The following is a 23,973-nucleotide window of genomic DNA, read 5'->3' on the forward strand; positions in this document are numbered from 1 at the left end:
TTAATATTTCTGTTCACCTGTCATTCTCCTTCCTATCTGTGTGTTCTATTCCTATCCCCATTCTTTTTTTTTTTTTTTTTTTCCTATTATACAGTATATCCACTGGTTAGTAGATTGCATTTTGTTTTCTGATTTCCTCTTAAATTATCTATTTTAATGTTTTCATTCTTGCTGTCCCATTCATTTTTTTTATTTTTGCTGTTCTCTCAAGCTACATATGATATTATTGGTCTTACTATACTTTAATATATTTTATGTTCCCGGTTATACCAAAATTACACTGGTGTGCAAAATTTAAGGACCAGTCAGGTTTTCACCTGTAGCTTCTCATAGGAGTTGCCTGGATATGGGAAAAGCATACCAAAGGAACCTCGTGAGGTACAGAAATGAAACAACACCGACACAACAACGAAAACAAAACGGTACAGAGGGACTTAATTAAAAAATGGCAACATAGCGTTAGCTTACACAGAGCAAAAGGTAAAAGAGACAGGAAGACCGAAAAAAAGATGGGCAGACCTCTTTGAGATCGGAACAGGCGAATCGCCTAATCCGTGAAGGAAGACAAGACAAGCAAGTAGCACTGGCTGCCATGATACAGATGCATATAAAAAAATTTATATCCATGATAAAAAAAAAAAAAAAAAAAATCATACGACTGCTTAAAAAGTCTAAAACCAAAGTTAGTTAATAAAATCTAAACATCAAACAGTTACTTTCTTTTTCAGTTCAGAGAACCGTTAAAGGCGCGAAATATAAAACTTACAGTTGTGCACGTATGAGTGCGTTTCTTTTAAAATAAATAAAAAATAATGAAAGCAAAAAACCATTTCACATCAATAATAACAATTCTCACGAGCGGGAGGCTTTTCCCAGAGACCGAAGGATTCATTCTCGCTATCCAAGTCCAGGTAATAAACGCAAGGGACTACTGGAAATACTCGTACATCGCCAGGGATTCTGGAATGACAGAAGACATGTCGACAATGCCACCTTACCCCATAAACAATCCAGCACTTCACCGCAGGATGCAGAGTGATCGCACATACGGAGTACACTCGTAGACAACCAGGTCGGCAGAATAATACCTCAGAAAAATGTACAACTACGCTTTACAAGTACGAATCTCAGGACGTACTAAAGACCACTACTTAGAAACTATACTGGGACTACGCCATAAAGCCGGACAAGACGATCCGCACAACAGACCAGACACAACCCTCAACGACAAAAAGGAAAGAGCTACCTACCTGATCGATCGACATAGTGGTGCACAATACCAGCAACCTCCAGACGAGGAAAATATCTGGAAATACACAGTCCTAAAACAGAAAGACAAAAAAAAAATGTGGCATATAGAACAAGTAATGAGCATTCCAATCACCGTGCCCATCAGTTGCATGGTGCCAAAGAGGCTCCATAAGAACCTAGCAACAATAGGCCTCGCAGAGAACACTTACATGGAACTCCAAAAAGCCGCGATCCTGAACAAATGTAGAATAGTCAATAGTTGGTTGTGTCCGGTTACTAACTTACTATTCCTCGGAATAGTAAGTTAGTAACCGGACACAACCAACCACCCCATTCACTTGGTACTAATACCCGTCAAGGGGCGGAAAAAGTCCCATAAGGAGAAAAAGTAATAATAATAATGGAAACAAAAAAGACATTTTGTAGAGCAATTAAACATAACACAAAGAGGAACTACTTTCCGTAGCAGACGCCTCCGACAGACATCAACACACGCGCCAATTTCAAACTACACATGTGAGCCATGTGTTGTTTACTAAACGTTGAAAACAAAACTAGCACATTAACTAAAAAAAATGGTTTTTAGACAGAGTGCGTTACGCGGTAACCATCAAGTGTTCGAAGTGAAATCAAAATGAACCTGCGAGATGCCGCGCGATTACTAAAGCACAAAAAAGTACAAAAATGGTAGCGCGGATCTGTTAGGTTCTTTCACGCCATTACTCTGAAAATCATAAAAATATTACTTCGGAAACAATTTGAATAAAAGTAGATTTAAATTAAGGAACAAAGTTTGTCATTAATCTTGAACCAAAAATTAATGGCTTGACGTAGCCGGTCAGGAGCACGAGTGCAGTAGCACACGCTCTTTGAGTGGACCGGGGTTCGAAGCCCGTGACTGCTAATTGATTTATTGTAAACTCCACTGACCTGGTGGTCGTGCCGGAGTATAAACAAGAACGCAATAAAACTCTCGAGACGGTAGTTGCGTGGAATATATCTCGCAAACATGTCCAGAATTTTTCAGAGCACTAATTTTTAAATTGGTCAATCTGGAAGAATTGTCTGAACGTCAAGAAGTAGAAGAAAGCAAATCTTTACCGGTCTCCGATGATTCAGATACTTTGCTGGAGCAAATCAATAATAACAATATATGTAAAAGGTGTGACATTTTAAAAGAATTCCGAATTGTGAAGAGACGGAATATATAGCGTTTATAGTATAAAGTATTTTCAATTAATGTGGGGTTGTAAATATCCTCGTTTTTTTTTTTTTTTTTTTTTTTTGTTTTTTTTTCCAGCGGTCAGCACGATTTTAACTCTTCCGTTAATCCTATACGTGACGTAAAATTTTACCCGAGGGGCTCACATCTGGTGAGTATGAGCTTGGCATATCCATGGTCCTCTCTCTCTCTGCAATTTTTTTTTTTTTTTTTTTTTGGCTGGTGCAGCATAAGCCTCAGGCTTCCTTGCACCATATGGCTAATAATAATACACATCGAGGTATCTTTGGATTTAATTGAGCCTTTACTGGACAAAGTTTTAAGATTTTTCGACATATTAAATCAACTTTTTAGCTTTTGATTTGATGGCGCATCGGCTTCTGTGGCCATATTGCACCTCCCAAGGTTTTTGCAGTACTTTGATCCAGCCCGAGGCGAGAATCGAACCCGCGACCTTGGGGTTGCCGGGCAGGTACTTTACCCACTCGGCTAGCCCGGTCGGCCACTTTTTAGCAACAGAATTATTTTTGGAAATAGAATCGCGCAGTCTCCTCGCAGGAAGATAATTATAATTATTACAAATGATAAGTGTTAAGGTTTCATTTAACCGTCAAACCAAAAAGTAGTATTGCGCACAATACTATCATTATTGACACTACCTTGGTACATGTGGGCACGGAGCATTCATTGCCCGGGTTCCACCAGACCAACCAGATGTCTGGAAGTAGAAGCTGTTCCCTTTTACTCGCTTTAAGTTTGCAGCGAGCTCAGTGAACCAAGGTTGTTTCAAAGAGTTGTGTTCATTGAGCTTGCTGTAAAATCAAATGGAGTCAATCTAAGTGTGAACACTAATTGCGTTGACACTTAGAACGTCTTATCGGTACATTTTCTTACTGGGCTTAAGAATGACATTACCAACTGCAAAACTTGTTTTCACAATTTATTTCTGCTTCCAAGTCCGGAAGAAAGTTGACGATTGCCACAAAATCTACATACACTCGGCTTTGGTGGACTAATTCGTCTCGTTATCACAAAGCTCAACGAATGTTGAGCCTTGTGATAACGAGAAAATCTGACAAGTCAAATCGGAACTTTTTGGAACTGGGATTGCACATGTTTGGTAGCAATGACTTGAAAATATAATTTCACAGATGCAATGAATATCTGCTATTGCATTTTATATTTTAGGAGCCCCACAAATTAGGCTTTCTCAATCTTGTCTCCATAAAGTAAAAGGAAAGCCATTAATGAATCCATTACATTATATTTTAGGAGTGTTTGGAGATCTCCCTCCAAAAATTAGAACTTCAGAAGCCAGGCTTCATTCATTCACTAGTGTAATGAATCCATTTTTCATTAATATATTTTTAGGAGGGCATGAAATGCTCGCTCCACTTGAGACATTCCTTACCCTACTCCGAACGTAAGGTGAGGAGTGTACAAGTTTCTGCTTTTTACTAGAAATTAATATATGAACCTTGTACAGGATTTAGTATTTTTAGTATTGTCTTTAGGTTAATTTCCTACAACTTTTTCAAGAGATTTCAAAAATTACTTTTACTTTTTAAAAGAAATTTCTTAATATTTTAGATACAGTATTTAAAATGTTGAAATATAACTTAATTATTCTAAAGATTAATTTGAGATGTGATTCTATCTAAATATTCACTTTAATAATAAATAAATTCATTTTTACATCTCTGCCGGGATGTAGAAAAAAAAATTCTTAAACAGTTGTGTGAATGTTGCCGTTCACGATTTAAAAAAACTGTTCCAATTTATTTTTTAAATCTCTTTTCTAATCTCTCCTTCACTAATACACCTATCCATGGATAAGGTAACATGATTTAATACAATGATCTGCCGCGTTATAATAAAGTCTGAAATTATTAAACGAATATAGTAGAACTCGGATAAGAAATTCCCGCATAAGAAATTTTCCCCTCTGCTAAGTTTGTTTTCTTAATTCTCAATTTCAACTCTATAAACCGATGAGCCAAAATATTATGACCACCTACCTAATATGACGTTGGTCCTCCACGTGCAGCCAAAACAGCTCGTACCAGGCGAGGCTTGGACGCTACAAGATTTTAAAATGTACTTTGTGGTATCTGGTACCAACACGTAACCAGCAGATCCTTTAACTCCTGTAAGGTTCGTAGTTGAGCTGCTGCAGATCGGAGTTGCTGTTCCAACACAAACCACAGATGCTCGATGGGATTGATGTCTGGGGGATTTGGAGATCAGGCAATACCTGGAAATGTTTCTCATGTTCCGCGAACCAATCTCGAACAATCCGGGAGGTGTGGCATGGACCATTATGATGATGAAAGACGGCACTACCAGAGGAGAAGACAGTTGCCATGAAAAGGTGTGCCTGATGAGCAATAATGTTTAGGTAGGTGGTAGACGTCAGAGTGCCCAGCATATGGATGACTGGGCCCAAGGTATCCCAGCAGAACACATCGCCCAAATCATGACACCGCCGCCACAGTCTTTGTTTTCTTCCCACGGTGCATCCAGACACCATCACTTCCCCAGGTAAACGACGCACGCGTACTTGGCCGTCCACATGGTGCAACAAGAAACGTGGTTCATCGGACCAGACGACCTTTTTTCAATCACTCAAGGTCCAGTTTCGATGCAGCTACGCAGCCCCATTTTCAGCAGGGTTCGATGTAGTGTGTTGTGACACATTCCTCCCGTCACCAGCATTCCAATTACCGGCGAGTTGCGCCACGGTCGCTCTTCTGTTGCCATGTACCATCCGGGTGAGCCTTCGCTCACCTCTAGCATCGATGAGCCGTGGTCGTCCAATACCTTGCCGGCAGTTCGTGGGTTTTCCCTCCTCGAACCACTTTCGCTAGGTGCTAACCACAGCTGACCGTGAGCATCCCACCAGCCGTGCCGTTTCGGATATGCTCTGACCCAATGGTCTGGGCATTTCAATTTGGCCATTGTCAAACCCGCTTTAGTCTGCTGCCTTTCACATTTGAAGAACAAGAGTAACGCTGATTAAAGGAGCTCAGTATCAGGTGTTTTTTATACCGTGTTCCTACCCGCGCACGCGCCGTAGTTCACCTGAGTTGCTTTGATTTGCATAAGGACTCGCTGGTCATAATGTTTTGCCTCATCGGTGTGTGTGTGTGTGTATATATATATATATGTGTGTATATTCCAACAAAAATTTCCGTTTCATACTATTACAAAATATCGAAGTTTTAAGCCGTTGTCGGAAACACAATGGAAAAGTCGCGTTGAGCTATTGAGCCACTGAGTCTCTTACGATAAAATTCACCAAACATCTATTTACAATAAATATTCACCAAACGTCTATCAATCTTTCGAATCACTAGTTATATTAATGATGCCGTTTTGTAAACTTTGTTTGCTTCTTTTGAACTGCTACCCTTAACTGCGCTACTCTGTAAGAGGGAAGTTTGAAAGTTCGTGGCCTGAGTAGGACGGGATATTTGAGGAGTCGGGTAACATTACTTTTCAAATTTCTTTTCATCACGTTCCCCCTCTGGAATCAATACACTTTTGCCACTGATGCTGCAATGTGTTGATTCCAGCTGCGAAGAAAGTTTACTTTTGGGCCTACAGGAATTCATCCACTGAAGCAATGACGTCACTGTCGGTGGAAAAACGGATGCCAAACAGGTATTTTTTTTCAAATTAGGAAAAAAGTGAAAGTCGAACTGTACTAGATCCGGTGAATTGTCCAAGATTTCAAAGCAGCACTCATGTAATGTAGCAGTAGTAATGACAGACATGTGAGCAGGCTCGTTGTCGTGGTGGAACATGGCTCCTTTGCCGAGTTTTCCTAGGCGTTTATCCTTGATATATTCACGCAAATGTTTCATAAGGTCTGCGTAATATGCCCTAGTGATTGTCTTGCCTTTCTGAAGGTAATCCACCAACAACACTCCATTTGTGCAGAACCTCTGCAAAATAGACCTGTATGGAAGGTTTCTTCGCCACCAGGGAGCAACTGTCACCTGCACAGCAGCTCCCCGGTGGCGAAGAGACTCTGATGGCCGCCCATATTCACTTGGTGCTGGGCCTGGTCTTCTATTTTAAGTGCCTCATGCATAAAAATCCCGCACCCACCGGAAGTAGTGCTATACCGGTGGGTTCCAGCAATCCCGCTCTCAGGCTGCCCACACCTGAGAGCCAGCAAAAAAAAAAAAAAAAAAATAAATAAATAAATAAAACAAAATATATATATACACACTCACATAATATAAACAAACTAAAAAAAAAAAAAATGCACAAATAATCAAAATGTATATAACCAAATCTTAATTAGTAATCATTAGATTATTCCAATGTCTTCTCCGTTGAAAAACAGTTACACAGAACTCTTGCAGTGCTTGAAATTTATCCTGATTAGCAATAAGATCACTTTCACAGCCTCTAACTAAATTACCAATCTTCACTTTTAGCCTTTATGTTCAACATACAGACTACAATCATATAATAAATGACTCCAAGTCTCAGGTTGACCGCAAGTGCATAAAGGAGAGCTGACTAGACCAAAGTAATGTAGTTTAAAATTCAGTGACCCATGGCCAGTTAAAATAAACGATGTTACCATAGAAGGAAAAAACCATTTGTTGTTACTATCATAAGTAAATTTAACTGTTGGAATAAACAATCTAGTCACCTCCCCAGTTACACTAAGATCCCATCTCTGTTGCCACATACCAATCAACTGTGTTAGAACGTTTTTCATAGCTTTAGCCATCTCTATAGTGACATCAGGTGTAATATTCATGAAAGAAACCACTATGCCTTTTTTTAAATAATAACAAAGGGCCCCCCGATACACAATGTACTAGTCTAGAGGCAAATTCCCGGCCAAAACCTGCATAGCATTCGTTGAGACTGTTCTGCACAAACTAGAAATAACATAAAGCACTGAGCGCTGAATCGATAACAATTTCTGTTTAAATTTAACGTTAGTAACTCTGAAGTACCACGCTGATGCTCCGTACGCAACTATGGATAAGAAGACTGCCTTGTAGTATAAATTTAAAACTTTCCTTTTCAACCCCCAATCTGACCTAGTTAAACGAATTATTGCTGCACTAAATTTTTTACTTTTTAGTGTAAGTAATTTAAATGTGGGAAAAACGATAATCTATCATCAATTCTTATACCTAGATATTTCACCTCAGATACTAGGGGAATCTGCCTCCCCTTAATTCAAGCTTTTGGCGGTCGCGCATAATTTAGTTTCCCCTTAAGAAACACCATAACAGTTTTAGTTGTAGATATCAATAGTTTATGCAGATCAGCCATGACACTAGACTTTCTAATACCTGGGCCACTCTTATTTCAAGCACAGACCTGGATTTACCAGTAACACATAAAATCAAATCATCTGCATAAGCAATCTTATGCAGATTTTCAACTGATTGTTCTAGCCATAAATTAAGTACTAAGTTCCAAAACAGTGGGCCCAATACAGACCCCTGAGGACACCCTCTCGAAAGATTCCTATTAAACTGTAGATGCTTAGCTTTCAGTATAATTTTCCTACAATACAAATAACTCTGTATCGTCCTATACAATAAGTCTGGACATTGCATACCCCTTAATGCAGACAGAATACTCTCATGCCACACCATGTCAAATGCTCCAGTAAAATCTATAAAGATGGCTAACACATACTTATCCTCTGCCTGTTTGGTGAAATTCATGAGATCATTAATGGCATCCTCCGTAGAATGCCCTCTCTTGAAACCATACTGATAAGGCAGGGTCAAACCATTTTTATCCATGACTTGGTTCAATCTTAAAAATAACAATCTTTCAAAAACTTTGCCAAGATTGGCCAATAACGAAATTGGTCTATACCCTCTTGGGTCACTTGGTTTTTTACCCGGCTTAACTAACAGCTTGATCAAACCAACTTTCCAGATCCCAGGAAAGGTACCTTGAAGTAAGCATTATTATATAAGTTTAACGAGATGTTAGGATAAAACTCAATCACTTTAAGAACAGCGATATTCTCTACTACAGCGATCCCCGGAGCTTTGGAAATGTTAATTTTCTTAGAAACGGCTCTCAATTCCTCTAAAGTAAATAAGCTAATATCAACAGACCCAAGGTATGTTACATTAGAGTCCTTGATACCTTCTTGCTCTGTTGTCTCTCTCCCTTCTTCCTCATGAGGAAAGATATCCGATGTTATTGCCTGCACTGTTGTAATCCAATCAGTTGTTTCCACAAATTACTAATTGATGATTAGGGTATTCATTATCTCTCCAGGTCTTACTTTATTCATACTTAGTTTATAAATTAATCCCCAAGGATCTGATCTGTATTGCCCACACTAGTAACTAGATTTCTCCAAGCCTTTAATTTACTCTCATAAATAGCCCTATAATAAATTCTCTTTTTATTCCTATAACATGCGTGATAAAATTGAGCCTCGTTCAGCCCCCACCGCCTAAACCTCTGATATGCCTTCCTACATAAAAATACTTCTTTTCTTAACCTGTATAATTCCGCATTCCACCAATTAACAACTCGCCTATTAACTCGTTGTCTTCTTGAGGTTCTGACTACACAGCCCACAACTGAGGGCTCTAAGCAATGAAGACTGAACGAAAGCAGCATACTCACAAGCATTTAAAAAATTCAAATTAACCATATTGTCTCCTGAAAAATCTAAAGCCACTGACCGTGCAAAACTAGACCAGTTAATCTTCTTATAAGTAAATCTCATTAATTCAAAATTATCAAAATCTAAAGTATTTAAATCAGCCAAATTAATATGAAAAACCAAAGATCTATGATCACTATTCGTATAATCCGTTTTCACCAGCCAATGACAGATTCGTCTGGATAACCCATGAGTAACTAAAGTCGAATCAATGTTCGACCTGCCATGAACATTATTAAAAGTATAAGGCTGACCTGATTACACACAAATTATTCATTACAATAAGTCCTCCATTAAGCGACCTCTCTGATCAGTCATGCCGCTAAACCGTTAGACTTTGCATTGGAATCCAATGCAATAATTAAATTACTACAACCAATTTCACTAAAAACAGTTTCCATATAATGGATAGAATTAACAATTTCGTAACTTGGAGGACAATAAAGAGATATTAAATTAAAAGACAACCTAGGAGTACAAATGTTCACACATGTTGAGTTCTGACTACACAGCCCAGAGAGGACAGTTACTTGCAATAACTTATTAAAGACCACAATTGCTGTTTTAGGTTTCACATCAACTACACTTATAACTCTGGCATCAGCAGGAAAACCAACAATTTTATGTCCATGTGCAAAGGAACCAACATACGGCTCCTGCATACACAAAATGTCAACACTTGCTTGCACGGCCACCATTCTAATTTTATCAGTAACCGCACGACATCTTTGGGTGTTGAGTTGAACCAACTTAAGCACACTACCTTCATCTTTATGTTGAAAACTACCATTCACATTAAAATCCATCATAGGTACCTCTGCTCTACCTTTGCGCTTGCAGTTCACACAGCATGGATCTTTATTTTTATTTGGGCAATCAACAAAAAGATGGCCACCCTGAGCACAATGACCACACGACACAGTCTTGTGTGTGCAGTGTTGTATAGAGTGGCCATACCAGAAACACTTAAAACATTTAGTCACAACTGTAAAACGCCTGAATTTGTGTGACGTATATCCAAAATACAACCTGTTATTACACATAAAATTTTCCAACATGTGAGGAGCTACCCCAATCACTAAACCTTGCCTTGGAACTGTTACTAAATCTAAAGACAATGCCCTCTCTGACCTCTTGCTCCTCATATCCATAATCTTTAAGGTTTTTCTTATATAAATCCCTAATAATATCCTCCTGAGTTAATTCCTTAGGTACATCATACACTAAGATGGTAGGGTTCTGTAACTTTACTTTATCCAGATTAATACCCTTTTGAAAAAATACCTCTGCCTCACTGAGTTTATCCAAATCCTTATCTGTTTCAACTAAGACTTTTTTATTTCGTATAGCTCTTAGATTTCTAATTTTTATTTCTTGAAACTTTTCCTTTAATGTGTTAACAATAACCTCTAACTTCCTGACTTGACTTATACTGTTCTGAGGACTCCTCAGCCCTGAAAATAACCTTATTATTTAATCTTGCCACTTTGCTCAGCTTCCTGTTATTATCCACCATACAGATATCATTTAATATTACCTGTTCGCCTAATTGAGGCAGTTTGAATCCAGCCTTAACCTTTTCCGCATAAGTCCCCTTTTGTTCTGCAACATTAGATAGAAAAGGCTGCCCTCTTACAATGTCATCTAATAAACTGGCACGCACCTCCATCTCCTCTACCCTTGTTTTAAGACGTTCATTGTCAATGACTAATGCTGTTAATATAATCTCCATATCTATCCATAAGTCAAATAAGAAATTAGTTGCAGCTTTAATCACTTTATTATTTTCACTAGTCATGTAGTCAATAACTTTTTCCTTCAACTTTGTTACGAACTCAAAAGTAGTAGACACGTCAGGGTACCTCTGCCTTTGATCCTGTATGTTAGCAACAATTATTTCGCTCTCACGAACATTTGTGCCTGTACTTCTCCCCGATTCCGAATAAAAACTAAACATCAGAAACCATATTATCAGGCTGAATACCCGGAAAATCAGTTATCTTACCATTTTTTTGACAAATCATTTGTGAAATCTGTTACGGCATCTTCTAACTGCACCCCCTGTTCAACCATGCAGCCAACTTTAACTACGTTTTCCACACCACCTACCTGGATATGAGAATCAGCATTACCAGACGTCCCAGCTTTAGTATTCACACTAACAGTACTCATTGCACCACTACTTGCTTTAATATTTTTAACTTTGGACGATTTCTCAGAAGCTTTCTTTACAGAATCAGTATTGTACAACGTTGGAACTCTGGAAGGAAGGGGGGAAAGCTCCAATCTTCTCTTCCTTCCCGCTCCTTTACCAAGCTTCTTACTATGAATTCTGCTTTCCATTAACTATAATAGTCGGTTCAAAGCAACCGACTATTATTAACTGAGACGCAACAATATTATTAACTGAAGATTAGTTAACTACGCCAAAAACTATAAAGCCAATAAATAAATCTATCAAGAATTAATGTTACAACACAAGAAAACAGTAGCAATCGAGCTAGCAACCCGACCAGTCTGCAGTCGCGGAGAACTTTTGCCACACACCCGAGCACTAGCCTAGTCACCAGTGACTAAGAAAAAATTGACTCAAATACAAATACGCCAAGAGAATATTTTGTATTCTCTTGGCGTATTTGATCTGCAGTCAAAAACTTTGGGCCCTACGTGCTGACACGTTTTCCAATAGTGGACATAGTGTTTTTTGTTATGCGGTTCCCGTGGTTTCCCACAAATCCGCGTTAAATACTGTGTTAATATATAGCAAAGCCAGTCAGTGTGGGTTATGTGTGTTTTGTTTGACTGGCCTCTTCGTTACTGGGAGGCGCGATCACCAGGAAGGAGCCTCCCAGCATCCGTCCACTGGCACGAGGAGCCGGACCAGGGAGTAAAAGACATCTGACGGGCCGTCCACATTCTTGAAGGAGCAAGAGTGGGGAAGGCCAAGGAAAGAGCAGAGAAGAGACAGGAAAGTGGAAGACAGACAAGATAGTGAGGATGACAGAGCGTAGGCATCCTCCCAGGCGAAACGGAGCAGGAAGAGTGCTAGGTGCAGTTGTGAGAGTCCTGGAGAAAGACTGTGGGTAGGAAGAACAGAATAGGTAAAGTTCAAATTAAAGAGTCCAGGATTATCACGGAGCGGCGTCGACAGGGCTGGCCGCCATTTGCAGTTTCATGCCTGGAAGTTTCCGGTGCAGGGTATCAGTTGCTGTCTAGAGGAGGTTATCCAGGAGTAGTGTTCGGGAGTTGCAGGTGATGCCAGCGACGACGAAAGACCTCGTTGGCATAACTGGTCAGTGCACGGAAGGTATCATTAGATTACAATAACTTGGTTTCTAGCTGAAGTGATGTAGTGTGGAGGTCTAGGAGTAGTTGGATTCTTAGATCTAAGTATACGTTGCATGAGTGCATCACGTGATCCCAGTCTTCAGGTTCTCCGCAGGTACAGAGGGCATCCTCGACTAGGCCGAACTCTAGAAGGCGTCTCTTGAAGGACCCGTGGCCAGTTAATAGGAAGGAAGCATAGACGTTAGGGAAGAACCAAGTGGAACGTTGTTTGTTGATGTAGGTTACCTCAGGAAGGAAAAGTTTAGTAGTTGCACCAGTTGTGGAGTTATTCCAGCGGGTTTGCCATAAGTTTATCAATTCTAGTCACACACGTTTATGTTCCTGTTTGATGTTCGTATCGGTACTGGTTTGAATAGTGAGGAATTCAGCTTCCTTATTCTTCTTAATTGCATTAGAGAGTCCGATAAAAGCGCGTGGAGGTCCAAAGGGAGGCGGCCAGTTAGTAGCTGTAGGGCAGCAGTTGATGTCGTTCTACATGCGCGGTCATTTGTAGTAGCATAAGTCGTTGAATTTGCTGAATTTTACGTTGAGCATGCACTAAAGTCATTCGGTGGTACCAAACTGCAGCTCCATATGTGACAATTGGTATAAATACTGCTGAGTATAAAAGGCGTTGAGTTGGTCCTTTAAGACCCCAGTCCTTGCGGGTAAAATGTGCTAACATAGTGATGTAATTTTTTATCCTTTCTTTGATAGCTTGGATATGGGGGATGAAAGTTCTCCTGTCGTCCAAAATTACTCCCAGGTACTTCACCGATCGGTAGTTTTTCAGTGGGCGGCCATTAAAACGTATGGTAGGAGGTCTGGAGAAGTCCAGTTTGCCTTTTAATAGAAGGGTTTTGCTCTCCTCAGTGGAGACAGAGTTTATTTTCAGTGGCCCATACGGACAGAGCAGAGAGAACAACCGTGGCCTGGGTTTCTATGGTGGCGCGGGTAGGGCCCTCAATGATGATAACCATGTCGTGGGCATAAGAAAGCTGAGTAGTGTGTGGGTAGTCCCTCAGGAGCCAGTCGTCGAGTATCATATTCCAGACAGCTGGCCCCAGGATGGAGCCCTGGGGACAGGGCTCGGGTTAGATGTCTGGTGATGCAGTGATATTTTGTTTTGATGCTGACCTTGCGGTTAGAGAAGTAGCTTTTGAGGCAGTGATAGAAATTCCAAGTACAGTTAGAGACTCTGGCCCTCTGTAGAACGCCCGGCCACCACACTGTATCAAAAGCTCCTTTGAAGTCAATGAAGATTGCCAGTACATAAGTTGCATCCGACTGTTCTGCAACTTTGAGGGTTTTAGATAGAGCATCAATTGTGGAGCACCCTTGTTTGAATCCAAATTGAAGAGAGGATGCCAAACCACTGGCTTCATATCGGGGTTGGAAGCGGGAGAGCAACAGTCTCTCAAAAACCTTGCCGAGAATGGGAAGCAGCGCAATCGGGCGATATGCCTTGGAGGTACCTGTGGGATCCTTAGGTAAGAGCCTCAGGTTAGCATGCTTCCAACGTGATGGAAAGTTACCCTCATTCAGACAGGTGTTGAAGAGCTGAAGAAGTATCATTGGAGCTATGGCCCAGAGACGTTGCAGTCTCGCCTTCAATAAAATCCAGACCAGGAGCTTTTACCTTTTTTGATTTTTTTAATGTTTTCCAACAGCGAGAACCTCTGTTATGTGGTACACACACGCTGTCAAATGAGATGCTGGCAATGTAGCGAACTGTGACTCGTCAATCACTCATCGCCAGATCATGCGCACTGTCAACAATTCTGAAATGATGGACGTTACAGGACTTCCACAATGTGGGTAAACTTTTAAATTCTGCTACCCACTTCTTAATCGTGGAATAGGACGGGGCATTCTCCTCCAGCTTTGTAACCATATCCTCATGAATTGCCATTTGTATTAGTCCCTTTCCGCCCCCCAAATATTGGATGACTGAACGGCGATTGATTTTGTCCATCTTTCCTCGTTTACACAACTTTGTTGACTTCAGGACCTGCACTTAAAAAAACAGACATCATTGAAACTTCATGACACTTGGTGGGTCACTATGTGAAGTGCTGTGCTTTAAGAATAGAAATTTTCAACCCGGTGCCATTAACCTTTCATACCAACTTTTCAAACCCCTCTCGTAAGTTTTATTAATTAGATTTAACATTTTACCAAAATGTCAACGTTGTACGAAAAATTTTACAAAAATCTTCTTTTAATATTCAAAAGCTCATTACGTGAGATTAAAAATTACATGAATATTAACTAAATTTCTTTCAGGTGTAAGATTCATCCCATCTTAACAGACGCAAAATAAGTTGCAGAAACAGAAATCCCATTAATTTTTGATATGTGATCTCGCAAAGAAGAAAAACATTTTTGATTATTAACAGGTGAAAGATCCCAAAATCCATTTTAAAATTAATCATATTATTATTTTGTATACAGGTTGGTATAAAAAGCGAAAAACGTGTTGTTTGGTGGTTTGATATTTATTTTTTTCTTGAATGAAAGTCATCGCTTGTTCACAAATTTCCTTTAACATGGTACAACAATATTTAATTTTGTAAATCATTAAAAAAACATTAACCTACTGTAAAGATATGTAACCGTATTGTAAATACGGGCCACTTTATTAGGAACGCAGGCTCTTTTTATTAAATGTACCACTCTTTCAATAACAACATCACGTGTTCGCACCATTCGATATAAAATAGGTGAGCAGATTAAAGATGCTCTACGTGTGCACTTCGGTGCACATATACAGCGTCACATTGAAAAGACGAAAGATTTAAAGCGAATTTCAATGTGGCACAGTAGTTGATGCCAGACGCTCCAGTATGAACATCGCTGCTTTCATATCGGAAATGCAACGTTTCTTCGATTACTCAAGGTCCACTATGGTTAATGTGTACAAGAATGGTGTCGGATGGGTTGAAACCACTCCCTTTCCGATTTTCAGACAAGGCTTAAGGAGCATGCGATTTTCTATCCTTGAAATATTAGTTATCTTTTGAGGATAAGAAATATCGCTCCCTATGCCCTTGTTAAAAAATCGTTAAAGGGATAATCGGAAGTGCGTAATGGGAAGCAATGATAATTTCCTGGTTCATTCTTTTCCGATTTTTGAACTAGGTCAAAGGGAGGACATGTTCCCTAAAGTCTAGCCAAGACAGAGTAATGTAGGTCTCAGAATGGACGCCAGAAAGCAGTTTTAATTTGCCATATAGGAATCGGTAATGTCATATATATTTATAAGCGCCGGTGGTCCAAGTAGGGACTATACCTAACATAACCTAACCTAACCTAATACTATACCTTCCGCCGTGATAAAATCATTTAGATTTTCTTTTTATTGCACTTAAAGCTTAATGATTCCCTGGAGCATAGATTTAACACATCTTTAAAAATCTTGGGATACTGTATACGGCTATAATGTACACAATGGACAGAAATCATGGGCTACCTACCTAGTAACGGGTAGGCCCACCTTTCGCCCGGATAAGGACAGCCACACGGCGAGGAATTGAATCCACTAGTTCACGAAAGCGTTCTACAGGTATTTCCATCCATGCTTGCTGCACCGCTGTTTATAATTCCTTCACATTCCTGGGTGGATGATCCAAAGCTCGAACGGACCTTTCCACAGCATCCCAAAGATGCTCCACAGAGTTCACGTCCGGTGAACGGGAAGGCCTTTCCTTGGTGATAAAATCTGCGGAATGCTCTTCAAACCATTTTCTAGTCACCACTGCTCTGTGGGGAGGCGCATTGTCCTGCTGGAAGAGTCAATTGCCCTGTGGGTGCACGATGACTATGAAGTGATGCAGATGGTCTGCAAGAATGGACACAACCTGGACCGTTCAGAGATGCATCTACACGTACCAGAGGTCCCAACGTGTGCTAGTTGAACACGCCCCAGATATTATCGACCATCCACCTGCCTGAACAGTTCCTTGTTGACATGACGGGTGCATAGCTTCGTGCAGTTTTCCGCCAGATACGCACCCTCCCATTGGCTCGAAATAACTGGAAACGGGACTCACAGGACCAGGAGACCCGTCTCCAATCATCCGAAGTCCAGTGTTGATGTTCTTTTGCTTATTTGAGGCGTAGAGTCCTGCATCGTGGTGTTAAGCTAATGGTCACCTGACGGTCTTGGTGGAGACATTTCTAATACCTCTTTCGTTGAAGTCGACGATGATTTGTGCCACTGTCGCTCTCCGGTTGGCCGAAACAATGCGAGACAGACGTCGACGGCCACCTTCATTCACCACCCACAGCGCTGTCCACGATGAGATGTTATTCCGGAAATGCCATATTGCTGATACACTCTTGATACTGTCGAACGAGGATAGTACGATTTCTGTACCACTTCCGATAGAGTTACCCATGCTTCAGGCACCCACTATCATCCTTCTTTCAAAGTCTGTCAACTCAACGTTTATTCATACTGACATCGAATTACCGTCTATGTGAATGCAGTGTGCTTATATATCTGCCAAGAGGTGGGTTCTTTCACTAGCGAGAGGGGTGACAGCGTCGCGTTGCCCAGGAACCTCATGAATTGTCCTTTCAGTTTACATGGGATACCTGGTTCTTGGACAACGCGACGCTGTCACCCCTTTCGCTAGAGGACAAACCCACTGTTTGGAAAATATATAGCATACGATGCAAGGAAGCAAGCTTATACAACATCGGCCAAAAAAAAAAAAAAAAACCCCTCCCATTTCGCCCCTCCATTCGTTCCAAATTTAAATTGAGCTGGACAGGCATTTGTCCAATTTAAATTTAGCTTACCTTAAAAATACGTAAGGTTAAGTTAACATTATACTTAACTGTAACGTTAAGTACACATATAATGTTAACTGCTTTCTGCGAGCATTCCATTTAGAATCTTTCCTGTAGAAATAAACAAAAACTGGACAGATAATCAATTATTTGATTCAATGCCAATTTAAATTACAAATGTGCAAAGAGTACACATTAGACCTTAACATCAGCAACATTTCTAAAGATTTCACGTTATGATAAAAAATCTTCTATCATTATATAGCATTCAGCTGTCAACAATGTAAAAATCAAAAATTTTCGCTACCATTGAATATTGTTCCCTACCTCCAAGTGGGGGTGGTCCCAGAAAACAGTAGCCAAGTTAATTAATGAGCTCCCTCTATAAAATTGACTCCAGTAGCTGTCAGCAAAGAGGTTCAATTTCTCCTTGGCATTCAGGACACCAAAGATTATTCGGAGGGAATATATAAAGTATTTATAAATTATTATTATATTTGTGTGTGTGTGTGTCCTCTTCTCTTTTGAAGAACCCAGTGAGTAATCAATTCTCTAATGAGACTCGAAGAAACTTAAGGCAATGAATGAAAATGCTTCAGCTGCGTGCTTCAGCCAAACTTAAAACTGTTTTGTTTTGTACTGCACCTGAATGTGCATTATATCCAACTACTGACATGTGAATGGGCCATTTGATCTTCTAGCTTTGTTCTTAAGTCTGATGATTGGATTGCAAACAATCTGTCATACGTAACATGATACACTCACATCCGTTCTCTCTCTTACGGATATTGAGCACTATATATGGTTAAGCACAACTTTTCCTCGCTTCACCATGAACCCCTATTATCATATATATCGCGGAGGGTATTTTTTTTTTATATCATATATATCGTGGAGGGTAATGGCCAACTACCAAAATATAGAGAAACTATCATTTTCACAAAATAGCCATACTCGTACTCATTCTGCACGAATTATGCCATCTGTCACTTTAGAGGGGGTCGGGAACTTGAATTTCCAAAGATCGCCTTATTTGCTTATACTCCAATAAAGCTTTCGGCACCGTTCTCAGTGAAAGGCTATTTATATAAACTGGAGAAAATCGAGATTATTGGTAAGATCCTTCGGATTTTATCAATTTAGGGACTCGTTAAAAGATAAGAGATAGAGTGGTCATAAATGAGTATTTCTCAGGCTGGATCATCAATCGCGAGTAATACTGTGCATATAAGCACTATCCTTACCACACCGGATAAAAAATGCCCGGGTTCCAATTCCGTAAATGACGCGAGGAATTTATGGGCTTTTTTCACAACTTGAGTGAATTAGTAGGTCTCAGGAAAGAGTTGCATGTTGTGTCCTGGAAACTCGGGAGAGAAAAAAACAACACTCAAAATCATGCAGAAACATTAATAGATGCCAAGGAGTCTCCTTGTATTTCGTGCTTCCTTGAAGGCCTAAAATTGAACGGACACATCGGCTGAAAATGGAGTCGATTCAAGGAAGGTTTTTGCATTGGTAAGGCGAAGCTCAGTTAAACAGAAACTAGTTTGAGAAGGGAAGGGCATACTCAGCAAGGATTGCCGAGAGTGACGAAGTCTTGTTGCATATGGTGATAATTTGCTTATCGGAGCTTGCTTTATTATGTATCGAGATTTCCAATAACTGTTTCATTTACCATTCCAACTTAAATTATTTTTAAATCAATAATTATACCTTGTTTTTGTTTCTAAAGATCACATACTTAGATTTTTTTGGATTAAATATTGGCTCCATCATCTGAAATGAAGAATGCATTGCAGAGAACAAGGCAGAGGTTTTGAGATGGAGCCGATTAGAGCTTTTATCTGTAAATTAGAATGAAAATATCATCGGCATACGCGACGAGGTTGAAAGATGAAAGGTGGACAAATTCTTTGATGAAAAGAATGAACATGATAGGTCAATGAAGTGAGCCTTGTCATATACTCCTGTGATAAAATTCCGTATATTCGAATGAAACTGGTCCGTTTTTACGAAAACGGACGATCAGTAAGGCAATCTTCAAGGAGCAGGTGTTTTCCCTTTCAAGCCAAGGCTTCAGTTTAGAGAAGCAGAGCATGATTTGTGCAATAGCAGTGGAACTACTACTGCATAGGCGCCTCCGTAGCCAGGTGGGCAGGAGCAGCACACGCTTCTTGATTAGACCGGGGTTCGAGCCTGTGACCACCAAATACGGAGGATGCGGAAAGGTTAGGGAATGACCACCGCATATCCCCGGAGCAATATGGCCTTAGTTGCTAATGCTCCTAAAAACCAAATAACAACAACCACTGCATAGTAGCTGGCCCTCTTGGAGACTATTAATAACCATAGATCAAAAGTCAAACATGTCAATTCAGTGTATCTTTTTCAACAGTAATCACACTGTTCTTGATGGATTACTTAATTATTTAGATATTTGTAATGGATTTGCCATGAAATGTTTTCTCAAAAAAATTTGCAAAAACGGATTGGAGATGTTGTACTTAAAGTGTTAATAGTTGCTAAGGGCTGAATTTGATAAAGAGACAAGGACTTTTTTTTTTAATTGAGATGGAAATTTACCAGATGAAGGAGAGATTGAAGATTTAAATGATAAGAATTTCAGCAAATAAGCAGATATTCTTTCGAAGTTTTCAAGCTCCGTTTTCTTTCATTTGACGTCCTACTTCTAAAATTTCTTGATAAGAGAGTAGTGCAAGCAAAAAAAATTCTACTTGAGTGCGTGGCAGATTCTCTTACAACATTGTTCACATTTGAGATGAAGTGGTTATAAAAGGCGATGCTTTTTCCTGGCCATCTGAAATGTGCACTTCATTATCAATCACATATCCAGAGTAGCCCTTGGATTTCAGTTTTCTTCGAGATAAAACTTCGTCCGTAACCGCCATTTTGTCTTGCTTGTTACTACACCTGACTGCTGGAAACTAGAGTTCTGCATCGGATTTATCAATGTAGATAATTTAATTCAATAATACCAAAAATTAAATTTACTCATGAAGTAATTGTTTTTGTAAGTTTATTTTTTTCTAAGAAATGCAAGTTGAATTACACACAATTCTAATATCTTTAGAAATTGCATACAGTCCCCTTAAAAGTACAATTAATTTTCTAGATTTAAAACTATTATTTTTAACCCCCACCCCTCTCTTTTTCGTTCTCAATATCGCGTTTCCAGACACGAAAAAAATATATAGCACAAGTAAAATCCAAATTTCAAGTAAAGTCCAAATAAAGCCAGTGCTGTAGAATTAGTAATTGAATGGACACTAAAAATGAAATCTTTCAGTAAAAGTTTGAAATCGTGCTTTTAACTTCCTCATTTTGTGTCACTCTAGAAATGCTTGCGAATTTATCCATATGCAAAGAAGTACTCTAAATTTTATCCAGCTGTATACTGGATTAGGTCATTTTGTTAATAAATAATTAAATAGTATATCTGCAGCCGATGGGAGCTACAACGGAATTTGGGGGATACACTCACACACGTTTCTATTACGTACGCATGTTAAGGCGTTTAATGCGTTTAACTATTTGGTTGTCTTTCGATTTACCTTAGAATTTTTTTCCTCAATTTTGAGATAACTTTCAGACACAATGAAAAAAGCGATGACAACCACACATGATCTGCCCATCTCCGTTCCTGGCAAATATTGTCGTCCACGAAGCATATCTACGAAGTTTTTTAAAGTAATACTGTACATCCCACAAAAAGTACTATTAATAATTAAATAATATTAAAATTCAAGCAACAAACCGAAGATGATGATTGATCAACAATCGTCACCCATATCTATGATTTGGCAATAAATTGCGTTGATGTATTGGCAAATTTTATGAATTTTTATTATATACGTTTCGTGTTCTCTTAATACAACCCACATGCAAGCCGTAATTTCACTCGTACCTGGTGATAATCTGTGATCGACTTGTTTTATGTTCAGAGCTGAAAGAGCATCTGAAAAATTTATGTACAGTGTGCATTTCTTTATTTTTACAGTACCCATACACTTTTGTCTGATAGCACAATTACCACCCTAAACCCGGGGTAAACGCCCGGGTTCGACTGCTGTCAATGACGCGAGGAACTCTTACGGGTTTTTCACTCCGTGGCTGAGTTAGTCGGTCTCAGGCGTTGACAGCAAGGTCCACCCCGTTCGGAAACTTTTCCAGAAAAGGCAAACCGACCAGAGAATGTACGCAATTTATGGACATATTACACATGGGTGGACAAGTTCGTTCTCAGGTGGCCCTAATTGACAGTACCCGTATTTGTCTTAAAAACAAAAATATCAATTAAAAAGTTGCAGAATATTTTGTATTATAACAGATATATTATTACGAAAATATTTGTTGCAAAAGGCCTAGCCACTTTTTTTATTTCTCCTCACTAAATTATTTAGCCTGACCTCTACGACTCAGATATTTCCATCGTAATTGTTAAAATGAGACTGTGATTGGTATTTGGTAACACAAAAAGCAATTGAAGGAAGTCAAACAAGAACAGAGAATATATTGTGGAAAAGATGTTACGAGGAGTCTAAGGTACTACAAGAGGAAATACGCCTCCATATGGCATTTAAATGTTATTATGAAACAGTGTTTCCTCATCTCAGAACAGAGAAACTTTATCTGAAGGTACTTGCAAATCATATTGTGCGATGTATTGGAGTACGTGGAAATGAATAATGAGGACTTGAGACAGAATTACCAACCCTGTGCCAAGTTCTAAAACTACAAACTAGAACGCGTAAAGCGCATTTTGCCTACCTGGATCCCAATAGTAATAGTAATCCCACGTCACTGTACCGTCACTAGATTCGTTTTCCTTTGTATCCTGTCCGTTCGAGGAACACGTGGCCATCAGTAAAACGCTGATCACCTCCCACAGTAACGCACAACTGCGAGCAGAGTACAAAGGATTCCCCATCGCTCCGGCAACAAAAAAAGGGCAAAATCGAACGTTTGTAGATACCGAACGACTGAACTGGACAGCAGACGAGACCGAACACGAGCAACCGAAGTCACCGGCGTCTGAAGCCTTACTCCTTTTCTCAGCCGACTATCTCGCCGTGAAAAGCGAACTTCGTGTAATGTGGGGAAAGACTGGCGGGCGGGTCTTCACTGCCGCCGTGTAGCTTAGGATACACGATGTCTGTTCAATAAGGTGGTCACTTGTGGCAATGAATGGAAAGGTGTAGTTTAGGTCTGCGGCACGCACACATGCGTACTTGCAGGCACCGGTGAAGTGCAGCACGCGTCTTATCATCCAGTGTTTGCTGGAAGATAAAGTTCTCAAAACTGAAGGCTTCTTTGAATTCAGCTGGCATTGCAGCCTTCCCTGCTGAAAAGCCGAAATGCAATTTATATTCTCCACTACGTTTTGTTTATACGCTCACGATCGTCCAGCATATGTAGTGGCGTCCCAACGGGAGCTACAAACTTTTTTTAAACAAATGTAATTTTAGTTAAACATGGGGAAGTGATTATTCCTGACAAACGGCTATGTATTGAGTGGTGAGTGACATTGTGACACACATGCTGCTTACACCTTTCAGCATTCGTTTTCCCTTTCCCTGATTTTGTTTTATTTATTTTTTTTTTCTGAATGAGATATGGCCGTCTTTAACAATATAATGGGATTGTGATAAGATTTTCAGAAACTGTAGGAAATGCAATTGGCAGAGAAAAATAAAAGTAAGAAGACAGAACTACGCTAACATTAACAGTAAAACATATCGGGGAGAAAGGGTGGGGATACTTTTCTCTGAACGGCGTACGATGGAACAACGTTGACACCTTATGTTCCTTGCATTCTTTCCGGTACGTAAGCTGTCAACAATACACGTTTACAGGGATGGATTGAACTAAGGGGATGGAGACATGAATATTAAATGAATGTGAACAAATAGTTTGCATTCTGAAGATTCGAAATGCTGTGTAGTTCCATTTTGGCTGTAGCAGACAATCATTATTAATTATATTCTAACTATATTGATACCGTTGTCAAACGCCTCCAACAAACTTTTGTAATAATTTTAAGCTCTACTCCTTTCCTTTTTCTGTTTACATTCGTGGCTCAAAACAATCTTCTTTACTTATTCTTGTATACCTTTATTCCTAACCCCAGCAACACTACCAATATTTTATTTATTTACCCTCTGACAATTGCAACACGCTGAACGAACAGGAATACAGAGAGGATACTTAGAGTAATGACAGCCAAGGAGTTAAGGAACGCATGATAAAAGTTGCAAATGCTATGTGTAAACACATTTAATGACAAAATGACGCTTACAATGGACAGATCAATATGACTTAAATCCACCATGGTTGCGCACATTGAGCTAAGCTCGGCACTGAGGCATACAGGTGTCGAATAGGCTTCTGTGTTATTTCCCACTATACCTCTTGCACCTGGTCTAGCCGATAATCCGTGGTCTGAGATGGCTGCCCTGTAGATGGCGTCCGGCGGCGAGTACTGTAGTCATACTGCTATTGATCAACACCAAAGACTACCATCAAAACTGATCGTTCCTCACACCATAACACCAGCGGGGCAGGCAGTATGGCAATCAGCAATGGCTCTAGGATCATTACGTTCACCATGTCGCCGCAACATGTGTATGCAGCAATCATCAAGCCCCAAGCAGAATCGAGATTCATCTCTGAAGACCAC

The 23,973-nt window shown here is 39.8% G+C and overlaps 1 protein-coding gene across 1 annotated transcript in view; it reads right to left on the reverse strand.

The window, feature by feature from the left end:
• LOC150081103 (laminin subunit alpha-2-like) overlaps nt 1–22,224 on the reverse strand; it is a 707,948-nt gene extending 685,724 nt beyond the window's left edge. The window contains exon 1 of the mRNA XM_090380924.1: nt 22,065–22,224. Within this exon, the coding sequence (XP_090237050.1) occupies nt 22,065–22,224 (160 nt within the window). The remainder of the gene's footprint in view (nt 1–22,064) is intronic.
• Nucleotides 22,225–23,973: the final 1,749 nt, after the last annotated feature.

This window comes from Mastigoproctus giganteus, chromosome 9, assembly GCF_048544385.1.
Source record: "Mastigoproctus giganteus isolate SK-2022 chromosome 9, ASM4854438v1, whole genome shotgun sequence".
NCBI lineage: Eukaryota > Metazoa > Arthropoda > Arachnida > Uropygi > Thelyphonidae > Mastigoproctus > Mastigoproctus giganteus.